General features: G+C 40.2%; 2 protein-coding genes across 5 annotated transcripts in view; both read left to right on the top strand.

Annotated features, from left to right (window-relative positions):
* The window catches only part of kank3 (KN motif and ankyrin repeat domains 3), a 46938-nt gene extending 35992 nt beyond the window's left edge, over positions 1 to 10946 (top strand). For both annotated transcript variants that reach the window (XM_026194266.1, XM_026194265.1), the window contains exons 5-12: positions 1284 to 1386; positions 1557 to 1781; positions 1921 to 2011; positions 2425 to 2644; positions 4249 to 4391; positions 5836 to 6036; positions 7538 to 7639; positions 10045 to 10946. In XM_026194266.1, the coding sequence (XP_026050051.1) occupies positions 1284 to 1386; positions 1557 to 1781; positions 1921 to 2011; positions 2425 to 2644; positions 4249 to 4391; positions 5836 to 6036; positions 7538 to 7639; positions 10045 to 10107 (1148 nt within the window). In that variant the 3' untranslated portion in view covers positions 10108 to 10946. The remainder of the gene's footprint in view (positions 1 to 1283; positions 1387 to 1556; positions 1782 to 1920; positions 2012 to 2424; positions 2645 to 4248; positions 4392 to 5835; positions 6037 to 7537; positions 7640 to 10044) is intronic.
* Positions 10947 to 13877: 2931 nt separating this feature from the next.
* LOC113006762 (phosphatidylinositol 3-kinase regulatory subunit gamma-like) lies at positions 13878 to 25975 on the top strand. Of its 3 annotated transcripts, none has more exons than XM_026142929.1 (12): positions 13878 to 14349; positions 17482 to 18231; positions 20678 to 20818; positions 20931 to 21036; positions 21170 to 21268; positions 21928 to 22108; positions 22286 to 22408; positions 22491 to 22633; positions 22737 to 22913; positions 23965 to 24036; positions 24259 to 24420; positions 24505 to 25975. In XM_026142929.1, exons 2-12 carry the CDS (start codon positions 17979 to 17981, stop codon positions 24692 to 24694), a joined length of 1647 nt encoding a protein of 548 aa, XP_025998714.1. In that variant the 5' UTR covers positions 13878 to 14349; positions 17482 to 17978; the 3' UTR covers positions 24695 to 25975. The 3 variants fall into 3 exon arrangements, with proteins under 3 accessions (XP_025998714.1, XP_025998712.1, XP_025998713.1); XM_026142927.1 differs by having other exon boundaries at positions 22283 to 22408; XM_026142928.1 differs by having other exon boundaries at positions 13878 to 14353; positions 22283 to 22408.
* Positions 25976 to 26263: the final 288 nt, after the last annotated feature.

The following is a 26263-nucleotide window of genomic DNA, read 5'->3' as shown; positions in this document are numbered from 1 at the left end:
ATCGGGAGCTGGTCGTGAGGTGTTAATCGCTTCTCGTTACCCCACGTATACTACACGACGCACGATGAAGGCCAAAATCGGGCTGATCACCAAATCGGTCGCACGACTCAAAAATCGGCTCAAAATGGGCCAAAAATCGCACAGTGTGAGCCCAGCATTAGAGCAGCAATGTTTGTTCGCTCAGAGAAAGAAAAAAAAAGGCTGCAAAAGTACAGGGAGGAATGGGAAAAGGAAAACACCTGGCTGGAAAAGTGCACTATAAAGCGCACTGCACTGTGTGCTGGCGCACTTTTTTCCATAGGCATGCTTCTATTGGTGGGCACATGAAGAACATGAGGGGCGTGAAAGCTCGGGGAACCCTTTACCAATTTCTTGTCCACCAGGCCACGGCAGAAGCAGATATGGTATGTAAACACTGGTTTGTTTTTTTTTAAACCCTCTGGTTAAGGTTAATATGGGCATGTGCAGTGAATATCAGCGCTATGTGGCCAGAAGTGTGATAATATAACTTATTTTGTGTAATAAACAAATGCAAGGATAGATGATTACAACAAATAGATGACTAATACATAAAAGTAATACATAGATGAATAATGATGATGAGTTAAGATGCGTAATCATGGGAACAAGTGGGTTTACAAACAGGAGCAGCTGATTAGCTTTAGAAAAGCTGAAATAATACCTCAACTGAAGCCAACTGTACTAAATGCACTAAATGTGCACTGTTACAAGAATATTTTTCTTTCTATTGCTTTCTATTAATTTATATAATTTTAAGTTAAGTAGGACAGAGTTCTTTTAAAGAAAGATTTACTTATATTCTCAAAAGTTAAGCATGACAGGCTTCTGTTTAAGAAAGAGACCTGTTTTACTGTGTTAATGTTGTCATTTTGAGCTAAAAATAAATGGCTAAATGATCATTTGTTTCCCATATGGTCATATCACAAAGAATATGCATCTGCTTAAATCAAGTTCAAGTCAAATGGTTAAAAAATAATTTCACACACAAAAAAAGAGCTACCACACTGGGAAGGGTGAAGACAACTGGGTTGCCCGGCCCTGGCCACGAGGTGTCCCTTATTTATTTTTCAGGGAGTTGGCAACCCTATGAAGTACTGAACTGAATGGCTCATCTGTGGATTGGTTGTCATCACTAATGCTGATTGACTGCAGCCTAACTGTGCTGCCTGCATCTCTCATTGAACCTTCTGCTTGTGTGTGAGACACGTTCTGCTCATGCACAAGCATTTTCACTATTTTTCCCCCCTCTTTTATGGCAACAGGTTTGCTGAAATCAATCATGAAGAGGAAAGACGGGAATAACGCAGGGGAGAATCGCAGCAGCAGCAAGAAGAGCCTGCAGTTTGTTGGTATTCTAAATGGAGGGTGAGTTACTGTAATGTGAAACCAAATTTTTATTTTTACCTCTGCAAAAGTAAAATAAGTGGCGACAAGTAGTCTCGAGGAGGGAAATGACACTTTGACCAGGTGACAGGTTTAACAAATGAGAAATAAAGAGCCAGAGATGAGATTTTTGAGATATTTGGCTCTTCCAGGTATGAATCAACATCCAGTGAAGAAGAGGAGGAAGAAGAGGAGGAAGATGGGAGTTCTTCTGGAGAAAGTGTCGAAGGCGAGTGCTTGGACAGCACTGAAGAAGATGAGGCAGCTTTGGAGGAAGAAACGTCAGAGGAGGAGAGAAACGTTAACCTGGATGAGAGTGACACTGATGAGGAAACGCTGAGAGCTGCAAATTATTCATCTGATGGTGTGAAAGAAAAGTGGGTTGTTATGAAAATGAAAGTAAATGTAGTTTTGTTGACTTAGAGTGTAATCTATGGAGGGAACAAAAGGCCTTATCCTCTAAATGCGATTTTATTTCTGTGTTTCAACTTCACACATTTGTCTGCTTTGTCACAGATTTGAGTTGAGCTCAAAAATGCGAGAAGCCTGTCTCATTCTGAAGAACCACCTAAACGATGACCTCAAAACACTGAAGAGTAAGGAAGTGGTGCGTCCCTGCTTTCCTCTTTTTCAATTTTACCTCCAGGGGACACACGTAACGCTTTCGCCTGCAGTGAGGCAATATTTAATCATGCAAAAGTGTTTAAAATCAAACTTTTTGCTCCTTCTCTTGATTATATAGCAAAAATATTCTGAGAAAGTGCCAAATGTCTCTTGAATTAGTGATTCATGACTGCCTGGTAGGAACTCTGGGGGGTAAACTGTTAACCTCATCACTGCTAAAGTGTGCCTTGTAGAAAAACAGCCATCATGTAAAGAAAAACTCATTCACTGGGTCTAACTGGCTACTAAAAACTTGAGACAAAAGCAGTTTTACTTGTGTCTATGCTGTATGCCGATCTACTTCAGGCACTTGTCTGCAGTTTATAAGTATATATCACTTCCCGTCCTCACCTCCAGCTCTCCAGCACACACACTGTCCAACTTGAGTGGTTTCGTATCTCCAGCGCGAAGATGGCTCAGCCGCCGCGGGTCTCTGACTACCTGATGGCGTTCTCCGAGGTGTCATCAATGCTGCTGGAGCACGTAGTCAACATGACAGATGGCAATGGGAATACAGCTCTTCACTACAGCGTCTCTCACTCTAACTTTGGTGTGGTGGAGCTGCTGCTGGACACAGGTTAGCAGTAGCTTTCAGAGAAGGATAATCCTGACTTGAATTTAATGTTTGCGCACTGTTACTATCTTGATTTGAGGTTTGATAAGATCAGGCAACATGTGGTTCTGTGTCCACTTTATGCTAGGCAGGATCAGCCGTTTTTGGTTTTTGGAGTTTATAATTCCTGTCGACCTTATCACCATGCCTCATGCGAAGAAAAACAAAAAACAGCACACACTTAATGTGCAGCCACAGGAAGTAAACAATGAACTGAAACCTGCTTTTTCAGTGAGTGTAGCACTATCCTTTTGTTTAATAAACTAACAGTCAAGGAGAACTTTCTTGTTTGCACTGTGGGGCTGTGTATACATTTAAAATAATGAATGTTTGAGGCAGATATAAAGGGGAATTTAAAATGGACGGTAACGCTCATTTCTAGCTCCTTGTGTTTATTGCGCTAGAGTAGCTTTGCATGATTCATATCTCAAAATAGTTGTAAATGTTATACTGAACCTTAGGGACAACCCTTCAGATCATCCAATGTATAACTCAAACTGATGGCGTGTGCACTGCAAGTGTTCAACTCTTCTCGCTTGAAGGCGAGCTTCCTTTACAACGCGCTTGCTTATGATTGGCTGGTCCTTGCAAACCTTCTGTTTGCAAGGACCAGCCAATCATCTGGAGCAACCTTGAACATCTGGAGCCATCTGGCTGTAGCCATCTGGCTGACCCTGAGCCTGGGAGGCCGTCACTCCCAGGCTCAGGGAGGGGCAGCCATCTGCTGCGACTCCAACTGGCCCCTACCTGAGCCTGGTTCTGCTGGAGGTTTCTTCCTGTTAAAAGGGAGTTTTTCCAACTGTCGCCAAAGTGCTTGCTCATAGGGGGTCATATGATTGTTGGGTTTTCTCTGTATGTATTATTGTAGGGTCTACCTTACAATATAAAGCGCCTTGAGTTGACTGTTGTTGTGATTTGGCGCTGTATAAATAAAACAGAACTGAATTAAACAGCAAGAGGGTGGGTTTGCTGTGCGCGCAGCCAGAGTTGACCCTCTTAAGAATATACCATCTCTACATAATCATGCAGAGCCAAGAGTATCAATAAATAAATAATACTGACAGTTGACAGCCTCCTAATAGATGGACCTGTGGTATCAATTTGAAAATCCTATGTTGTCTCGTTCTTGTTCTGAGTTATTGTGATCACAAAGTTGGTTACTTGCACACACCTAATTTTTTTTAAAGACTTTCACCATGTGTATATAGTCAAGTCAAGTCATCTTTATTTATATAGCACATTTAAAAGACATAAAGTCTCAGCCAAAGTGCTGATATACATGATCGAAATATAAGTTGAACATATTATTGCTTTTCCTAATCTGATGATATCTTTTTAAAGAAACGATAATCAGAATACCACCACAGCAAAACTCGTTTTTACTCAGTCATGAGCAACAAATGTATTTAAAGCGCCATCTTTGGAATATATTGTTACTTTTTATACACTATTTACATAGTGACAGCATTTTCATTGGCATTTCAGTGTTATTCACTGGTCAACTAACCTAATACCTGCTGACGGTCCTGTCCTTACGCTTCAATAAGTGATAAGCATATCTCCTACAGGTGTGTGCTCTGTGGATAAGCAGAACAAGGCGGGCTACACAGCCATCATGTTGGCTGCTCTGTCAACTGTGAAGAAGGAGGAGGACATGGTTGTGGTCAAGAAGCTCTTCAGTCAGGGTAATGTCAACGCCAAGGCCAGCCAGGCAAGTCATCAGCAGTTCATCATCCAGCTCTTAAAGTGGACAAACATGCCACATGAATGTGCAGATATTTGGAAGCAGCCATTTCTTTCGTATGCTAGTAGCTTATATCCTGTATTTCTCATTTATTTTGTTCGTTTTATTTTGAAATTCCACAAGATTTGATGGGAACAATTTGTGGAAGAAAGTTTTAGTACTCATGTGACTTTAACATGCCAATACTAGTTATTTTTATAATAAAAACAACCTCAGCCCTGGAGAAATGCGAATGCGCAACATGTCTAGAAATGCACACAAAGAGCTTCTGTGAATGTGTAGTCGGCTCCATCAGCCAGAAGCGTGTTATCATTTAAATGTGGCAGTCTTGGCTCTGTGGGCTTGTTTTAATGAGTTTAGATGGATTTGAACACAAGAAACTGGAATAATAATAAAAAAAAAACTATACAAAAAAGGGCAAACGTGAAGCAGCCAAATTGGATTTATAAAGCTTATTAACATATAATAAATAAAAAATAATGTTATGAGTGAATTTGTTTTTAGACTACTGTAATTTCTTTATTCCCTGTTTATTTCGAGGTGGAGCTGTTTTATTGTAATAAACTACTATACTGCATTTAAATCTGGAAACCTGAGGTGTGATTGGGCATATCTCAGATTAGATTTAGCAAATGTGGAGCCTAACATGACACAGAAGCCACTCACGAGAACCCGTTGACTTGAAGTCTTCTTCATTCCCCGGCTGATCTAATCAGGCTGAGTAGTGTATGTGTTTTGACACAGCGCCTGATGGGTTTTTCCGCTGCCAAGTCATAGGACCGAATTTATAGCATCACTGTCTATAAAACCAATTACTGCTGCTTGTTATTGTTGCTGTGGGTAATTAAGCACGAGTCACGCAATGCAGTTTTCGGGTAAGGACTTCAGACTATATTTTTTTTCTATATTTACATTTTGGATCAGTTTTGTGCTTAATCAGACAGCCAGAAGACTTTTCTTGTATACTTATTGTAAAGCTGCCGTCTTGATTCTCAAGTACGGTGTGTATTGAGTTGTGCCAGCTTTCCTTGTAGCTGGACTTTAGGGAGACATCCTCCCTTTAAAAAAAAAAAAAATCAGCTCATAGATGGCAAAAATTAGCATTGTGTGACTGCACCTGCAAGTGACGATGCAAAATCAAATTATGTGTCTAGAATTTAATTTACTGCCTGCTACTGAGTAAACAGCTGTCTGTTATATGAGGAGTAGTAAATGAGTGAATGACCAAAAGTGCACGGTGCTCAAATGTGAGCGTTGTTTTTGGGCAGTAGCAGTAAAAGGAAACAGTGCACCATGCAGGAATGCCATTTATCCAAAAATAAAGCAGTCTGAAGTCTTCTGAACACTCAAGCTTTAAATGGCAGAAGCTTCCTCGTTAATCCAAATCATTTAAAATTCTTTACCTCTGCAGGCAGGCCAGACGGCATTAATGTTAGCAGTCAGCCACGGGCGTCAGGAGATGGTGCGGGCGCTGCTCGAGTGTGGAGCCGATGTCAACGTGCAGGACGATGAGGGATCGACGGCTCTGATGTGTGCTAGTGAGCACGGCCGAACTGAGATTGTCAAACTGCTCCTGGAACAGCCCGGGTGCGACATATCCATTGTGGATAACGTAAGACTTCTACAATTTAAGCATTTGAACTAGCTCATGCAATGACAGAAACATGAGCCTAACACTGAAGCCAGCTGTTTGATGGCTGCCAAAAAACATCCAGGAGCTTTCTTCTCTGGGATTTGGCTTAATCTCTTCTCAGGAAACTGCTCGTCTGTGTAGTTTCCTTTTTTCTCTATTTCTTCTTAGAAAGCTGAGGTGTTACAATCAGATTAGACTAAAACGGATGCTGTACAGAGGAAACGCAGTGACTGGACCCCAGAGGAAAAAATTTAAAACACACTTGCAGATTTCAGACACAATGTCCTGCAGGCATTACACTGGTCCTCTGCATTTTTCACCACTTAACCCATAAAGAAATACAAAAATCTGGCAGCATTAAATGCTAACGCTAGCAAAGGTCTGCTCAACACTCCTGCTTTTCTCCCCACTTGTATGTTTTAAAGTGATTTTACAGTGGATTTCTGTAGATGCTTGAAGAGAAGCCAGACAGACAGATATTTGAGCATTAACATCTGTGCCAGAATGAGTTGGCCATTTGGTGCAAGCAGCTCCTGGTTTGTGTTTCAGTACAGCACAGCTGGACTGAGGGGGTGGAAGGAAAAGCCCCCACCTCCCCTCTCCGCTGAAAACACAAAACTGCGTGACAAAGTTTGACTGCAAGGCTGAGTGGATACAGTAACGACTGCAGAACCATTTTTACTTTCAGTTCACTTGTTATATTAAGCAGTATTGTTACTACAAACCCCATTTTCAAATGTTGGGACCATGTTTAAAATGTAAAGGGAAAGCAACGATTTGCAAATCTAACAAGCTCATATTAGAAAACCTATCAAATGTCTAAAATGAGAAAATATTTTGGCTCACTTTGAATTTCTTGGCACATTTTATGAAAGCTGGGACCTGGCCACGTTGACCGCTGTGCAGCATCCCCCAGTCTGCACATGTCTGGGAACTGAGGAGATGAAGCGAGTTCAACATACCCAGGGTAACTTCCGAAATCTGGATTCACTTACCCCAAAATCAGCAGTCAGGATAAACGGTCACATGAAGCTAGTTATCAACTTTCCCCTCTTTGTTCAAAAGAAAACGGTGGCGCTGCCAGCATCTGACCAATCACAAATAAGGATAAGTATACTGACAGCAGTGTGACTGGTTTTTAAAAAGGATCATAAAACCAAACAGACACTGACTGAAGGTAGCAAGACACTGTACTTTAAATTCTTTGGCCAACAAATAACTCCAAACTGACCATTTTGTCTTCCTGTATTATAAACAGTCAAACGTATCATAAAGCAATAAAAGTCCCATAGTTAACTGGTTAAGCAAAGGTGCATGATGGTAAAAGAAATAACAAAACTGTCCAAACAACTGGAAAACAGAGCAACTGTGCGTAACGTGTATCACATGGTTGCTCTCACACTGTAAAGCTTTCTGCTCTAGTTGAAAAGCTCTCCTGGATACTCATGTGTCTCTCTCCATCTTTGCTGTCTGTCTGCAGGATGGAAGCAATGCTCTGTCCATCGCACTGGAGGCATCCCACAACGACACAGCTGTGCTACTCTACGCTCATATGAACTATGCCAAGACCCAGACTGCTGCGGTGAGTTCATATTATCAAAGATGGACTTTGGTTTATTCCCGACTCCTTCTTCTCCACTTTCTCAAATACAGACGATTTATTTTAGGCTAAAGGGGAAAATCCGCATAATCGCCATATAATCTTGTCACACTGTGTGAATAATTAAACTGGTAAGAATTGTTAGGGACAGCTGAGTATTGGAGGCAGAACTCAAAGGCGTTTAAACAGTTGAACAATATTTTTATTTCTTTTTTTGCCTCCTTCACAGCAGTAGATTAGTGCACCGTATGTTCATGGCCAAACTAAAGTCGAACGCAAACGAAGAAAAATAATGGAGAACAAAAAGCAAGGCTCGCTCAACATCCAAAGTAAATGTAACAGTTAAGGAAACACTTCTGCACACTGCTATAGAGTGCAACAGTGATGATCAGGAAGTAAAAGTCCCATTCATATTCTCCATAAGTATTATGAGCCATAAAACTCACCACACATACAACACTGTTCGCATGTTTTCCCTGTGGTTTCTTCCTGGGTACTCTCCCACAGTCCAAAGACATGCCGTTAGTAGGGTTAGGTTAATTGATGATTCTAAATTGGTCCAAAGGTGTGAATGTGAGTGTGAATGGTCGGTCTCTGTGTTAGCCCTGCGTCAGACCTTGTACCTTGCCTCTTGCCCTATGGTAGCTGGAATAGGCTCCAGCCCCCCCCCCCAACCTTGATAAGGGTAGGTGAAAGAGTATGGATGGATTGTTGGAAGTAATTTGCTGTGGAAAACTGGGATTTTTAATTTTTATGGGATGAGTAGTCCCTCCAATGTTAATTAGGTGCACAGTCTTAGTATCTTTGACTCTTTTTATCCAAATCAAATCTTTTTTTTTTTGGTCACAATTCACCTTGTAGCTGGTTGGCTCGATTCAAGGCGTAAAATTCATTACTGAAGGACTTTCTCAGACTTCACTGGAGAACATGAGTAGAAAAAAAAAAAGTTTGGTCACTCTTGTGCTCTATACCTAATTTTAATAGGGCAGAAAGCTGTAATAGGTTAGCAGTGGAAAAACAAATGTTGTTCTATTAAGAGAATGTACCTGCTCTCTAACTACTTAAAATGGAAAGATATTTCAAACATCAGACCAAACTTCCCCTCCTTAATACCACATTTGACACATTTCCCTAGGACGTTCACCATAAAAGGAGCCCAAAAGGGCCTGGACTGAACTGGTTTGGCAATTCCTGGGATCAAACCAGACAGAGGCCAAGTTTAGTCTAGAGGAGAGGTATCCAAACTAGCAGTTTCAAAGTCAGGATTCACTCACAAATCTTAACGATTTCATGAATGACTTGGCAACAATACACAAGAAACACAGCATATTTACAAGCACTGTGTGTTTTGTATAAAGGTCACATGCCACCCTGTGACAAGAATAATGCCCTTCTGCATAAAAAACTAATAAAATGCCACAAGCCTTCTTCACAAAGTCTGGCCCGTCATATATGAACAGGGTGGCTAGAATTAGTTGTGATGCTCGCATTGTTGCTTAAGTTTATCAGCTAAGAAGGACCACTTTCAAGAATCAAAATTATAATAGTTTTTAAAACAGTTTCTCTTTTTCCATCAGGGAAACACTGAGCTTCACTTTTCTAATAATCACACCAGCAGTAAACAGAAAATTCAACTTTACACACTTTGAATGAGGCTATGCGACATCACGGCTACATCTGATGACAAAAGCTATCATTTTTAACCAAATCAACATGTTTATTTCTTCTGAGCGGGCCCGCTTCAAAGAAAGTCTCTTCAAAATGTTTGGAGCGCTATAATACAGTGATTTGGGCCAAACATCATGAGAATTTCCCTTTTGCCAAATCTGATTGTAAAGTACAGTACAATTCGATTAAGTCATCCAACGTCAGCAGAACCAATTCAGCACTTCAAAGAGAAGCCAGGCGGTTCCTTTACAAAACAAAGCCGACCCCAATCCCCCGTGTTCGCCTTGTAACTTTGAGACTTTTTGGTTATCAGCTCCCATCGCCCAGCTATTTTTATATTATGCAACCTACAGTGTCCCTAATGCACATATTGCAAGATTTCACATTGTAGCTGGCCAAGTTTAAAATTAGGGTTGTAAAATCACCTTTGAATCTAATAAATAAAGCGTGCGAGTTAGTTAAAGTTAGGTCACACTTATAAACAACTTGGAGTGAATGATGCCTCTTGTATTTAAAGGTGGTAGGATCAGTTCCGCTGCAGTGCTCCAAGCTATAGTTAGGGTGTGGACTGCACTAAATGAAGGTGCACCGCTGCCCCCTTTAGGTGTCACCACAGTCATGCAAGCTATGGTCTTCTTGGGAAGGCGATGAAGTGAATGCATACAATCGTTACCATCAAGCCTTTAAAATGTAGCCCTGTCCTTTATGTTGTCTTTCAGGGGAGTCCAAAGGCCCAGCCACGGAGCCCCACGAGCCCACACAAGTGCTGGCCTGCAGACTGACACGATCAAAGCCGCTAACTGGGGCAGACACACCAGCAAACATAACTGGATATGAGCTGTGAAAAGCTCCACTGGAATTTACTTAAACGCATATTTATAGTTTGCCATGTCCTCCATTTACACTGATCAGCCACAACATAAACACCCGACAGGTGAAGTGAAAAATAATTGGATTATTTAGTTAATATACTTTGTTTAGCTGGTCAGCTTTGATTTGGCTTATGTCACTTGATAGACAAAATTTAGACTCTCACACCACAAAAACTGCTGAGGCACAGCTCAAGAACATGTGGAGTCAGCCTCCACAAACCCACAGAACCAAAAAAACCTGTTGCCAGAAATCCCTTTTCAGGCTCCGACGAGTCAGAGCCGGGATACTAATGCTGTTGCTGATCAGTGTACAAAATATTGTTAAGAGAATATTATATTTCCATAAGATTCTTCAATGGTTATTATTTACTTTAGGTCTCTAAGATATGTTTATTTTCTCTATGACATGCCTTGAGATGTTACATTTATCATTTGCACACCACTAATATTTTACTATTAAGGGCAACACATCATTACCACATAATGTACATCCAAAAAATACATCTATTGGTTTTCCATACACATGCGCACACACAGTGGCGTAATGTACAGTTATACCCCAATGTCATCAAAAATCATCACATGGATGTCACATCGTCCAGCGTGACTGAACTGAATGAATGTTGCTCTGTGGTCTTCCTTTCCTGGCTAACTGATGTGTAAACCTTAACTGTCATAGTCTGCACTAACTGTCTGTGCATTATGTTGTTATAAAAAAAATATATATATATATTATTGTCTAAAATAAACATATTTACATAAAAGTTTGTGGGTGTTGGTGTTTCAAAGCAAGGAGTGCCACATGTTTGAGTTGGCAGCTATAATCTTTTTGTTTTTAATACCAGAAGAACTGAATGAGAGCTCTTTTGCTAATTAGACAAACAGGTAAACCACTGAACTATGGAGCTACACGGTTACATTCGAGTGGGGATAAACAGGACTAATCCGTTTGAACAGTTTTTTAAAAAGCTGATATTAGATGGTATCAATTTAAAAATTCTAGGTGACATCCTTTTTGAGTTGAGTTTGCAAGATTTTTTTTTGGAAAAACTTGACTTCTGACCTGGACCTTGAGGTCAAGGAATCCAAACTGGGAGCTTGGGAAAGGGGTCTGGTAACTGATAACCCTGCCTCCCATTCTACATTTAGAAATTCTGGGAACCACAAGTTACCCTCCAGTCTGAGTGTGACGCGTTCCACTGTGATAATGTGGTACTTTGAGGTATTTAAGATATGATGGAACACAATAGTTCTGTATGCAAGGAGAAGGATTTTAATTTCAATTCTTGGTATAATATAGACCCAATAAAGAGAAGATGATATTTGAGGATTAGGGTCTCTTTCTGTAATCCTTGTTAGTACTCCTGATTGTCTCATCTGACTTCATAGATAAAAACATACAGTGCTTTCTGATAACATTACCAAAGGGAAGCACGCATAGCCTAAAAAGTCTTGGTCCTAGTGCAGAACCCTGTGGAACTCCATGACTAACTTCTGTGTGAGATTTCTCATTTATATGGAAAAATTGGAATCTATGAGATAGACGATGATTCAAATTCATTCAGTGTATTTCCTTTAACTAGCAAACTCGTGCAGTATGCACACATGTTGGTTCAGTGCTCAACTGAACTTTTTGTGGGATCTGTATAAAGTATTTGTATACACAGTATAGATGATGGCATTCACAGTGCCCTAAGCAATGTTTCATCACGATTGCTCCAATTGTGTAGGAGAAGATGGGGGAACATACATAAGCTAAGATCATTATAGTGTGATGATTATGTCAAAGGTGTATTCTAGTCTCTGTATTAAAATGTTGTGATCAGCATTATTTAATAATGAGGCCTAGCAATACAAGCACCTGAGGAGATAAAGACTGTATATTTCACTCTTAAGCAGTCTTGCTCATTGATTTGTAAGATTGAGTCTACATACCCGGACAATCAGCAGTTACGCCTCTTCCGCAGCACAAGGCAGTCAGCTGAGTGAGGTTTAATCTTGTGTTTAATCGTCTTTCATTTCAGACCGCTCTCTCACTTTTCATGTAGGCGCCATGAGGGCTGTGGCCAGACGTTGAGTCTAACCAGGTCACTGGAGCTGCCGGAGGCTGCAGATAAATATTCATGAAAACCTGTTAACTCTTTCCATCTAAACACCGGGTTATTTCACTGCCTATTTTCCAATGTTTTCCTTTTTCTAACAAATGCCTCATTTTCCCTCTCAGCTAGATAGCCAGCTGTGTAAGCAATCGCCTGTCACAACTAAAAACAGCAAGCCTTAATAACCTTCCCCCTCACCCTTCAAACTTCAGTCCAGTGCTGCTCATCCCCCTTTTATGCTTGCTCCCTCTTTCTCAGCCTTGCATGTCCTTCACTCCCCTTACCCCTCTTTATTACCTCTTTCTTCAACTTCCTTTTACTTCTTCAGATTACTCTTCTGTCTGTCTTTCTTTTTTTATCTGTCCTCATCCCACTTTTAAAGTTGGATAAGAATTCACAACTGAAATGAATACAACCCTGCACAGGCAGACCAGAGCACATCACAGTAAATAATACCTGCCATGTGTAAAGAGGAAAATGCTTTTCAGACCTTTTGCATGCATCGAATCTGATGCCTATTACTGACTGCATAAAAGGGCGATAAGCAAGATAAATAATGAACATATTAGATAAATGCATCTTTAAAAATGGTTGATATTATTAAGGAAATCATATTTTCCAAATAAACAGAAAAAAGGCAAATACATCACACCCCTTTCTAACTACCAAACAATGTTTGAGTTTATGAAGTCTAAATAATAATATTTATGATGTGAATATTTCTGTTTCCTGCTTTTAATAATGAGCACAAATTCATCTAGAACAAGGAACTGTCCCAACTCTGTTGAATGTGCTAGAAATGCAGTAGTAGTGTAATTTAAGACATATTAGAGAGATGACTGAGCATCAGTCATACCACAAATGTAAATAGGGCACAATTGCAGATGATCTTTATTTTTTTTCCCCCCTCAGCACTCAATTTGTTTAATTTTTAATGCATGGACCTGATTTTCTGCATTGCTGCTTATATATAAGTTTCATCAACACCATGTGCAAACTGTAGGTAGAAGCAAAATGCTTTAAAAGGCAAATACAAAAATTCTAGAGAGAACATGAATCTGTTTTCCCCATTACTGTAACTGTGCTGGCTGGGACATCACGAGGGCGCTTGGGTGGTGGAGGTGAGGGGAGGGGGGTTGTTTTGTCTATAGTGCCGTAACATTTTTTTTTTTATAACCAGTTACTTCCACACCACTTCTTTCATTATGCTGATCCGTGAAGTGGAAAGTAACGCTGGCGGAGTTGAGAGGTCAGGGACTCCTGCTGCCTAGATACATACAGTCTAATATTAGAACATTTCCTTGATTTGTTAGCAGCATCTCTGTTGTCTGCTGAGCACATGGCAACAAGCCGACCAATTGGATTTCAGGAGAATACTAAGCCCCTCGCTCTGTGTAGCAACAGTGGCATCCTTCCCTTATTTATTTATATATGAGTTTTTTCTCCCACCGACTCATTCTCATGCTTCTGTCCCCCCAGTGTGCAGCCACACCGCGCTGTCAAACTGTGCAAAAGAGTTACAGTGCTGCTCTTTTAGTTTTGCTTTTTCTGTTAGCAGCATAAGCTCTGAAATGTACATTGTACATTTAGGCTTTTCATATTTGTTTATATTTTTATAGACACTTTCCCCCCCCTCTCTTTCCTCACTGCACCCCACTGATCAGTGGAGTTTTTCCTGCGCTCTGCACGTGAAAGTAAAATCAAACTGGGGGAATGTCTCAAGAAGGCTTCATTTTTTAAGAGGACATGTTTTAGTGAAGAGGAGAGGAAAAACGCAGAGGAATGACAGCGTGGGAAAAAGATGGCACTCAGAGGGGACCATTAACTACCAAATGGAGAGGATCTTTAAAAGATGGAGGACATAGGAGGAGAAGCTGTACGGGATAGGATGAGTTGGAGGGGGATGGAGGGACAGAGAATGGCGTGAGGACCGAGGACAGTGGTTGGTTTGATCTGAGCCACGTGTGCGTCCAGCCACGTCTCTTCGCTGCTTCGTGGATACCGATGAAACACTGGTTTCCCATGTCGCCCGGTCCCTTCTGTCTGAGCCCAGGTAGGTGCGTACTCTCCTGTACATCCAAGTTTGATAATGATCTTTCATTTTTTCAGGTTCTCTGGACGTTAGTTCTACCAGAAGCTGCCATTTTGAAAGTTCTGTTAACGTTTAGCCTTCACGTCTCTTCGTTGTCGAAGCTCTGGTACAGGATGAGAAGCTTGAAGGCGTTGAAGAAAAAAAATGGCGTATATTAGCTGTTTCGTTTTTGTTGTGGGGTTCAACATTCATTGATAAGACACTAAAAACACAAGCTAAGCTGCAAAATGACCCCTCCCCCAAATTAAAATAAAACCAAAAAACTACCAAAACCAAACCGGTAACATATGATCAGTTTCTCCAGTACTATCTGAGAGACGTTGGACTGATTACCAACTGTCGCAGACTACGTGAAAGTATGAGACGTTGTGTAATGCAACATATTTGTGAGACCAAACTGGCCACTGTCAGTGGCGTTTCAAGTGGCGTAAATGATAAGGTCACGACTGAAAGATTGCTAGTTTTTCAGATAGGACATTTTTCTGACTTGCAAACCAAAAAAATGGTTATGGTACAGCTGTGCCATCCCAGATGGATTGGGTCCGGAAAGTATTAAAACATGACAAAACTGGCTGGATGCAATAATGACACTTTTGTAAGTTTGGGCAAAATCATGTTTAGTATCTCATCTCAACTGGAAATCGACAAAATGTACGGTGAACATCAATCCATGATGGTTGCGTACCGCGTAAAACGCCATTTTCAATGGTCTGAAAATCTGTAATGTCTGTAATGTTGCATAACTTGGACACATTACATTTGACAATTTAGTAACTACATATGCTTTTTTCCCCTGTTCTAAGTAATCTCAAAAACTAAATTTGACATAACAAAAAATCAGTATATATATTTAAAATCTGGTCAAATGAGAAGTATCACTCTTCTCATTTTACCACATTCATAACTACTAAGGTTTTGTTAGTATAATAAATTAAATGAAGCTGATTTGTTTTTCAGTTGCAGCGTACAATGACAGCAACTGCAATCTCTTCATTGTCAAAGACGTTATTCATCACAACATGATGTGCCACATTTGCAAACAAATTCAATTCTTAATTCAAAGATAAACACAAGAGGTCAACTATGTGGTATTGTCACATTAGTTCCCTTAAATAAGGTCTTGTAAAAGAACACAACTGTAGGCAGCCTTATCAGTATTTTCACAAATGAGCTACTTTTACATATGAAGATCTGTTACATAAATGGTTGAATATTTGATATAATATTAATGTTTTTTAATTGGATGTATTTTTAAATCTCACCAGGTATCTCTTGAATAATTCAGGGTGATACCATTTAGTGCTGAGGATTTCACGCTGCCTTGTATTTTAGCAATAAAATTTTTTTAAAAACTATTTTTTAAAATACACGCTGGTGTTTTTATATGATAGTACGTCTGTAAAAACGAGTGTGTCAGAAATTGTTGCAATTGTCTAACGAGCTTTTCAAGTCAAAATACTTCATCACAATGAAAAAAATTAATAAATTTTAAAAAATGCAAGATATACTTTATAACCCCACGGGACCTCTGCCCCTTATTTTATGGTTATTTATGATTTGACTTACTTTTCTCGATTCCACTGGTCTGTGTATGTGTCTCTGTGCATGAGAGAAACACACTAGTGTTGACTGATACATTACATTTGCATTCATTTCATTCAATGAATGCGTAGCAAAAATCTGCAAATAACGCATCGTTTTTACCCAAGTCCTAACAAGTACAGCCCCAAACGTCAACCTGGGGAATTTGCCCTCAGTAATGTAGGCAGCTTTTCAGGATTTGTCTGTGGAAATAATGTTATGCGATTCGTGGTCAATTTACCATTTTCTTGTAAACCTAGAGGATTTTTTTAAATCAGAAGTTTCATTATTGATGAATGTGTTAAGATTGAGTATTTCTACTTACATTGTTTCTAACATACAATAATTCAAGGGACAGATGTTGTAAGTTAACATCTGCGAGTTAAAAAATAAACGATAAATCTGCACATAAAAATGTTAGAGATGAACATTTAGCCTGGTTTTCACATGCTGCATCACATTTCAAGCCCTCACAGCTGATATGTGTACATCTGACTCATCAGATGACGCACTGAACACTTCATATGTAAGTAATGGGTTTTTCCAAACGTTAAAAGAATTAGTGGCATTTTTTAAGAGCACAGTTTCGCAGTACTGCCAAACACAGCTCAAATTTCTCTCAACGATGTGCAGGACGTGTTTACACTGAGAGGTCTAGCAGTGACAAAAGGCTACCAAATATCATTTCATGCCAGTGAAATTCAGCCAGTTGTATTAATAACAGGTCCAAAAACCACTGGCTTTGCCAATAGTTGCAGTAAATGCCACACTTTTGACTGCATTTACCAGTAAAATAATTGACGACGCTTATTTTTTTACCTGCTCACACCACATTTGAAGCAATGCTACTCTCACCAAAGCCTTGATGCTTGCTGTCCTGACCTGAGCAGAGCGGAGCAAGCGACAACGAAAGTGTGAGACGGAGCAAAATTAGTCACAGTATTCCTTCTTCTTACGAATTTCTTGAAAACAAACCAAGCAAAAAACAAACAAACAAACAAACAAACAAACAAAAAAAGATATAAGGCTGCAAACAAACCCCACAAAAAGTAAATACTGCAGCAAATTTAAGATAGCAACGATTTTGACTGAAGCATCTTCTGCAAATGTGTACAAATCTCAAAATTTGAAAACTGCAAACCTTCCAATGAACATCTAAGGCTGTCTGTTTGATATTCACTGTGTCACTGCCATAGTGACTCCCAGTGACCTGGGAGGTGATGTCCCAGATCCAGTTAATAAATCTGAATTTGATCATTCACAAAAAGTTAAATAAGTCTCCTTTCCCTGCCATGCACAGTACAAATTACTTGTTGTTGCACTGCTGTTGGTTGCAGAAACAAGTTCTTAGTTTAATGCACACTGGCCCAGGAAATCTGGAAAGTTTCCCTCTTACCGATCCATAGAAAAAATGTAAGCTATACAGGTGTATAGCTTACAGGATAGTTATGAAGTAATGTGTATAAGGATTTTGGTCAGAATAACTGAAAATTTGTGCCTTTTCTAATTTAGGTTTCCTGAGATGAGATGATGCACGGGTCCTCGAAGCACAAATTGGGCAGTTTTTCCTCAGCCTGCTGTTCTTTAGCAGTTTACAGCTTAGCTACTAGTGTTGAGGTATATAAGAAGCACTCATATCGGTAGAGTGTGATTGTTCTCCATTGCGCCCAGATATGAACCCCTTTGAGCAAACAGCGACGGAGCACAAGAGCACCTGAATAAGGAAAACTCCACTGATTATAAGGAAGTGAAAACTGGATCTATTGGCAGTGCCATCAATCTACTATATGATATGCTTAAAACCAAGACTCAAGGTGAGGAACATGCTCTACCTCCACAACACTGGGCAGCCATGAACTCTGCACTGCCACCCTCTCTCTTCTCAGCCATGAGTATAACTGTAAGCTGATAGTATGTGATCAACCACACTGTGGGGCCGACATCCTGCTGCTTCACCTTCTCAATAAATCCTAGCTGCACAACAACAATACTAAGTTAGCGCTTTCAAAATGGCAGATCAGAATTTACAGCACAGCACAGAGGACGACAACCTTCAGCCAGCTGATTACCCAACGTCATCACTAGCATCGCTACATCTCAGGGATGAGGCTGTCGTCACAAATGAGAACACCAACCAAATCGGGGATAATCCTGAGACCGGTTCAGTATGTCCTGTGGTGATGTCATCAATGTTTAACCAATCACGACAGCAGGGAGACATATCCATGGCTATCATGCCTGAGTCTCACCCAGCAGATCAAGGTAAGATTAAAACATAAAACATAAAAATGTTTTATAATGTCAAAAATCAATTTGACAGTAATATAATTTTTTATGAATGTAGCAATTATACAAAAAAGATGACAGAATGATCAAGAAACGACAACAACAAAAAAGAACAGACATGCTGGGTTCTCTTCTTTTTGGGGTAACAAACAAAACCACTTCTGTGAAAATGACCAAATTAAAAAAATATTTTGGCACAGAAGGAATCAGGAGGCTCGAAGGATAGAAGACGAGGACTGTCATTTCTGTTGACCGGCCACTTTGTTATGTGAAAAAAGTGCATTTAAGGTAAATCTTCAACATTAAGTTTTCTCGTAGTCAAAGGAGCTTGCAAAGAAAAGCGTCTGGACTTCTTTAGGTTGCTTGAAGACGTCCAGAAAACAGCTTAAACAACCGGAGTATCAATGTGTATAACCATCACTCTATGTGATAGGTTATACTGGCTAAGTTTCGCTAATGAAACTATGACACAAATGTAAAGTTTAAAAACCAACCAAACAAAGACAGACAGGTTAAATATTTTTGTCAGGTCTGAGGCTTTCATGCGGTTAGCTAATGTTGACGCTATGAGGGCTCAAAGATGCTGAAAAAAGTTGGGGATTAAAAAGTGCTTATGTTTGACCCAAACATATGGACTTTTATTAGCTTGTAAATATTTTCATGGGTACATTACACAATAAAAGATAATTATTAGGAGCCAGTGGACAGAGGCTGAAACACTTTCATCTTAAGGAAGCTTGGAGGCTGTTGAAACACTATCAAACCAAATATTAAGATTAGTTTGCAACATGTGGGGCATGTCTCCAAAGGTTGATTCTGTTCATCTGGATATAGCGTTTTCAGTAGGAGAAACGTTTCATCACTCATACAAATCGCTTATTCAGTCCCAGCTGACTGCAGATTTCCCCAATCTTATAAACATGAGGGAATGGTTTAAAAAGGAACCAGCAGATGGCAGAATTTACCCTTCGATGCGCTAAGACCGAGTGACATGGTGCTCTGTTTTGCTTCTGCTGAACTCCAAAAATACTACAAATAGTATTTCAAGTTCTACACACAGTTGTTTAGGGAAGTTGGCACACCCAGGTCAGTGGACCTTCAAAGGTGCAGAAATGCTACAGTGCCTTTATTTAAAAAACAAAACATGCATTTCAGAAGTGTAAAAAAGCCAGCAGCACTTTTAGCCCAGAAGACCAGTTGACTTTTAACTGGAATCAGGTAAAGAGAAGAAGCATTCTCCTGGCAATCCTTCCAAACAAACTTGTGTTTTTGCCTTTTCTGCGAGCACTGAGCAGTCTGACCTTGGGCGAATTTGCTGGGATGTCTCCTCCTAAGAAGATTGTGGTACTGCGTCAACACACTCGAACGCGCCAAACCAGCAAGCTATCAAAACGTCTGCTTTTATAGAGGCGCTCGCACTCATTGATGATCACTTAATCAAGTGCATCTGATTAGCAGCACCTAGCTGCCAATTACCCTCTTAATTCCTATGGCAGCAGTAAAGGTGGGCTTAGTTTTTCACGCTATGACACAACACCATTGCTATAGTTTTTTTTAAACATTACAAGCTACACCACGTTGAGGAGGAAAATAAAGCAAAGAAACCTAAAGTTAATGAATCTACCATCTACTATCCAGCTTTTTTTTAGTTGAACAGCTTTTATTAGGTTTTTATACAAGGCAAGTTTTGACAGAGCTTCACTGTGTGTAGACCCTGGGTTAATGAGTTGACACCCTTTCTAATTTTACAACAGTATAAGTATGATTCCCCCAACACACAGCTCTTTCTGGAGCAACGATTTCAAGCATCTCCAGGCATGCCTTCACAAGTGGTGAGGGGACGATTTATGTCAACTGCTTAGAGCACACCTCTTATTGCACTCAGTGCTCGTGTTGCATGTGTGTGTGTGTTTACATGCTGGGAAACACAAAGAATTCCCACATAAATGTAATGATTGCCGAATATGCCTGACAGACGGGGTCTCACGTTTCCCTGCTATCCTAATGTAACACTGACACAACCACACACGGCGGGGTAAAAATCACAAGCAGCCACAGTGGAGCATCAGCTCTGGATCTTCAGGCCAACATTGCATCTCGCTGTAGACAGCTGTTGTTTGTTAGGCGAGGCAAGGCGAGGTCGGGCACTAAGCAGCGACGAGTCTAGCCGAGTGTGCCTGAGCGAGGAGTGCCAGTTCTGGTATTTTAGGCAGTCAGACACTGTCACCTGTCAGCGAACTAGTCTAGACACGGTCTCCCACGTGGTGCGAGAATAAGCTACACAACGATATCAACCTCTCAGCAGCTAGTCAGGAGGACGGCAGTGTGTGCAGAACGGCCGCAGAGCGCAGATCGCCAGATACAGACTGATGTGAACAGGCAGGGAGGGTAACGCTGGGTTGTTTTACGGTTGATGTTTCAGAGTTCTTGGAAAGTGAAATGGGCCAAAGTGAAAGTGAGGCGCAGTCCGACACCCTGGCAGCGTTCTTGCAGGACCTTTCCTCTCATGATCATAATGATGGTACGTCTCTTCCAGGAAAAACCAACAGCAGCAAGGAAGGAGGTGCGCTCCAATATATTTGCAACGGACTGTTTACTCCTTAGCAGTTTTGTTTCAAATTAAGGTAAAATGTTTTATCCTACTTAAAAATGTAACTGCATTTTTTTCTATTCAGAAATATATCCAGAGAACAAAATATACAAAGCTATGGCAGAATGTGACTGCGGCGCTGATGACCACCAGCTTTTTGAAGCAGAGTGGTACTGGGGCAACATCTCAAGGTACTTTATATTTCTATCACTTTTTCTTTCTTTCAGCCAACACCACTGTTACAGCATATCTAATTTTATTGACGTTGTCTTCCTCCGACCGTTATAATTAACAGAAACCTTCATGTCCATTTGATTTGTTCAGAGAGGAAGTAAACGAGATGATGAGAAACACTCCTGATGGTACATTCCTGGTTCGAGATGCTTCCAGTAGGATTAAAGGAGAATACACGCTGACATTAAGGTAACTACTAGAAGATTAGTGACAAGTATGCATATGGCTACACTTTCATAAAGTGTATCAAACACAACTAGTTAAAGACTGTACTAGGTTTTATAAGTTTTATTGCTGCATTGCAACCAGTCATCAGTAGTCTGTATGTGAAAACAAAGTTAACCCCAAATTAAATATATATATTGTAGTCAAAGGCTAGTTATTATTTCCTGGTCTCGGAGTCTAAGTTTAGTTTTACTGGTTTTAAAGTGTAACTTTATACGTTTTGTGGTTTCGCTCTAATTTTAGCGGAATTGGGACAGACCAGGTTTCAGATATAAAGCTTTGTTGATTAGAGTTTGGCGTAGACTCCAATGTTCAGCAACATAACACCCTGTCCCCACAAGATGTGTTTCACGAGTGTTTTTCCAGTCATCCATCTTACATTTGGATGAAAGAACACACACACACACACACACACACACACACACACACACACACACACACACACACACACACACACACACACACACATTTTAGAGATCTAAAAGTCTCCTGTCAGGAAAAGCGAGAGTGACTAAACAGAACCAGGAGAGGCTCCAATGGGGAACAAAGCTCCCTACTTGCTAGCCTAAAATGACAAGAAGTACCATGTTATTTATGGGACAACTATCCTTTGACTTTTGCAGAAAAGACGCTTCAAACAGACTAATTAAAATCTTCCATAATGGCGGCAAGTACGGCTTCTCTGAGCCACTGGCTTTTTCCTCTGTAGCGGATCTGATCCAGTATTACCAGAAGAAGTCACTGGCCCAGTACAACTCTAAACTGGATACACGGTTACTCTATCCAATATCCAGAAACCAGCAGGTAAACTTTTTGGGGCAATTTAACTGTGAACTTTTGTTTTCTTACATTACAACAACATCGCAACAAGACGTAATCAACTGAAGACTTTTACCACATGGTCTGTTACTGGTATTGGAACAAAACCGCCGTGCTAATGTCCAGACTAAATCCTTTTTTACCGTTTTGTGCATATAGCAGCAGGTTGTGATGGAAGCTGACATTGATGCAGCTGGAGAACAGCTAAGGATATTTCAGGATCAATACAAAGAAAAAAGCAAAGAGTATGACCGCCTATTCGAGGAGCTGAATCTGACCTCCCAGGTACATGATCTTAATCCTTTCTTTTCAGAGCCCTTTCCTTTAAAGACTTAAAAACAAACGGTTTGTTTTCTCTTCTTCCTAGGAACTGCAGAGCAAGCGAACTGCCATTGAAGCTTTCAGCGAAATCATTCGGATCTTTGAGGAGGAATGTGAAACCCAAGAGCGCTACAGCAAGGAATACATCGACATGTTCCTCACATTAGACAGCAGTACAGAATCCGAGAAGTACGTTCACAAAGCACCTGGTTTTCCACTTTTTGTTTAAAAACAAGTTGAATTAATAATAGTTGCTAGATTAGTTGAGTAATTCCTTCATTTTTACTTTCAGAATTCAAAACAATTCAGATGAACTACAGTCGAGGGTGGAAGAGATCCACAGCAGCAAGAAGAAGTTAGAGGAGGAACTGAGGAACAAGGCACTGGTTCACATGGAGGTCGACAGGAAAATGAACAAACTGAAGCCTGACCTTGTGGAGCTCCGGAAGCTCAGAGATCAATACCTGGTGTAAGTTCAACCCTTCACTGTCCCATGTTTAGGGTTGTTGTACAGTGGTTCCAATTTAGGTCCCAAAATTTCCAAAATAACAAGAGATCGGTATCAGCATGGGCCAAACTATGACTTTAAACATTGGTGTCAGGGCTGGATTTTACAATCAGTGCGTCAGTGAAGCAAGGACTGAAAGACAAAACACAGTGTGTCCTGCACAGCGTCACAGCTACTGGAAGATGCGTGTTGTGACTTCACAGTCAAACGAGTATCTCAATCTGATTCTTACATTTCATCACATACCAATAACACAGCTGCGTTATAAACATAGAAAATAAATCAGCTGTTCTCCATGTTGTCACAGCTGTGCAGCTCGACTATGCTTGGTATGGAGCTTTATCATAAGCCTGATTGGTAGTGCGTGTCTTTCTAGCCAACTGTTGCCCTTTCACACGAAGTAAACCTGAACAAGTATCAATATAGTTAGCCTAAAGCACAACTGTAAATGTACTTAATTTACTGGGCAGTACAAAAAACAAACAAACATGTAAATACTGTATCTCTCTTTTTACTGTGTAACCCTTTGATCGATGTCATTGATCTGGATTGGATTTCTAGCATATAGGTGAAATAATATCCTTTTTAAACTTTAAAGTGACATTAGTGAATCAATAATCATCCACTAATACAAAGTGTGTGCTTCTTTGTAATAAGTGCTTATACTTTTAGCACTTTAAGTATATTTTGATGCTTAAAGATTTGCACTATTACTTAACCAGTGGTCGCAATCCTTCTTTAAGTAAAGGGACTGAACACTTAAAGAGTAAAGTCAATGTTCTACAGCGGCACTTTTTATGAATACCATCCGTATTAGGCGAAAGTGATGCCAGTGAGTCTGAAAATCATAGCTAATGTTTTCTACACCAATTTACTGCTCTGTATTGATTTGGATTTTCTGATCAAATAGCCTGATTACTCATTGGTGTTCCTTTAAAAAAAAAAAAAAATCCTGGAAATTACCCTGATATACATGTAACAGCACTCCAACTGTTTTTTGTCCATGTTTCAGTTGGCTAACTCAACAAGGCACCAGGCAGAGCCAGATAAATGACTGGCTCGGTATTAGGAGTGAAGAAGAAGAGTAAGTATCCTTTTTCTCTTGGCCTGTGGCCACATTAGTCAAATCTTTTGGAGTAAAATGTCACAAAGGCATGTTCACTGACAACACACATACTGTATATGTGGCTCATCATGCCACCCATGTTGCTATTTTTGGTTCATATGATCGATACTAACACCAACACTCAACAAAACTGAGCACAACTGCTTCAAATCATCATACCGCTCCCTCTCCACCGGCTAGCCCATACACCCTAGCAGATGATACCCACCAGGAGGAGAGGAGCTGGTACGTTGGTGCTATGAGACGAAAGGAGGCGGAGGAGCTGCTGAGAGGGAAGAGAGATGGGACATTCTTAATCAGAGACAGCCAGACTCGGAGAGGCTCCTTTGCCTGCTCTGTCGTGTGAGTGTTTTAGGTACTTAATGTTTGGATGCTCTGTAGATAAATCCTGTAGATACCAAATAATCAGTTTCCTCTCTCATACAGTGTGGACGGGGAAGTGAAACACTGTGTAATTTACAGGACGTCCACGGGATACGGCTTCGCTGAGCCCTACAACCTGTACTCATCACTGAGAGAGCTCGTCCTTCACTACCGTCACACATCCTTGATCCAGCACAACCAGCAGCTGAATGTAACCCTGGCCTGGCCCGCTCTCAGCCAGCAGCCCAGCTGAGACACACCAGCACACACCCAGTAACAGTACTGTGGACACACCCGAACAGACACTATTACCAGGCTCAAAACAGCATACCGGTTAGTGTCATCACCGCACTAAAATATTCAGTGCTAAAATTGGATAATAATCTAAACATTGCTTTTATGCCAAACAAAAGTCATTTTATTACTCTTTTGTTATTATTATAATTTCTGTGTTTAAAAAGCCAATTTACTTTTCATCACCAGCTAAAGTTTGCCAGAAGCTTTTGCAGAAGTCAGCAGTAAATATTCAACTAAACTGTCCTAGTACAGAATTCAGCCTCACTAGTTTCCCCAAAGTGTTGCAAAAAGCTGTGCAGTGAATTGGATTCTGAATACAACACTTCCATTAAAAGAGTAACTAAAGCAAAGGCACAAAATATTTAGGAAAACACAAATAACAAAATTTGTCATTGCAATGTTGATTTCAATTATTCTTTAGTCCTGAAGCTAAAACAATCCAGCACAAGTTTCTGTATTTTTTTCTAGACGCAAGCACAAGCACTATTTTAATGAAGAAGCCAAATATAAAATAGCTTCACCGCTATCAAGTTTTTGTATTTATAGTTGGCCACTCCTGACCTCTACCACACTTGTTTTAACTTCTTTGAACAAAAACAAACCAGTGTGCATTTCTTAAATTGATTTCTTAAGCTTCGTAATCATCTAACAAATGCATAGAAACAGTGAAGCAACAACAATATGAACAGGAAAAAAGCCCAGTATGGGACAGAACCACCCTGCATTGCTGGCTATGGTTATTTTAAGGCCAGAGCAAACACACAAACACTTTCAAAATAAGATAGCCTGAATACACACAGAGGATTGGATTCCTGTATTTTAAGACTTCTCCAGTTCAACTTCACATTTAGATGATATTGATATTTTCATTTTCTGATAAGGAGCAGCACATTTGGATCAAAAAGTTTTTGAAATACCAGGTGTTGGGTGTAAGTGTGTGGGGTGTTAGAACTAATGGAGCAAGAGGTTGAAAGGCTAGTCTAACTGCTTTAATGGTGACTGATCTGGTCACATTTGAGGCTTCTTAGGCACAAACATGACATTACAAAACTACATTAAGTTGTAGTTATGAAAACTAACCTTAATAAGGGTCAGTAAGGAATTTGACAGGATTTGGACCTGCTCAGTGAGAAATCTAAATTTAACAGTCATTTGGTTTGAAGTGATTTTGGTTGGAGTCCAGGAGATTTGTTAATTCAATTCAGTTCTATTTTATTTATTACAACAACAGTCGCCTCAAGGCACTTTATATTGTAAGGTAGATCCTACAATAATACATACAGAGAAAAACCCAAGATATCATATGACTCCCTATGAGCAAGCACTTTGGTGACAGTGGGAAGGAAAAACTCCCTTTTAACAGGAAGAAACCGAGCGGCAGAACCAGGCTCAGGGAGGGGCGGGGCCATCTGCTGTGACTGGTTGGGGAGAGTGAAGGAAGATGGGATAAAAAACAAAGTTAAGAAGTCTGATGTGAGGTGCCCTTACAAGGTTATACTACAGGACTTCCAGGTTCATAGCAAAC

The sequence above is a fragment of the Astatotilapia calliptera genome, chromosome 15 (genome assembly GCF_900246225.1).
Source record: "Astatotilapia calliptera chromosome 15, fAstCal1.2, whole genome shotgun sequence".
Taxonomy (NCBI): Eukaryota; Metazoa; Chordata; class Actinopteri; order Cichliformes; family Cichlidae; genus Astatotilapia; species Astatotilapia calliptera.
Note: the sequence above shows the minus strand (reverse complement) of the source record. Positions and strands in the feature narration are given on the sequence as shown.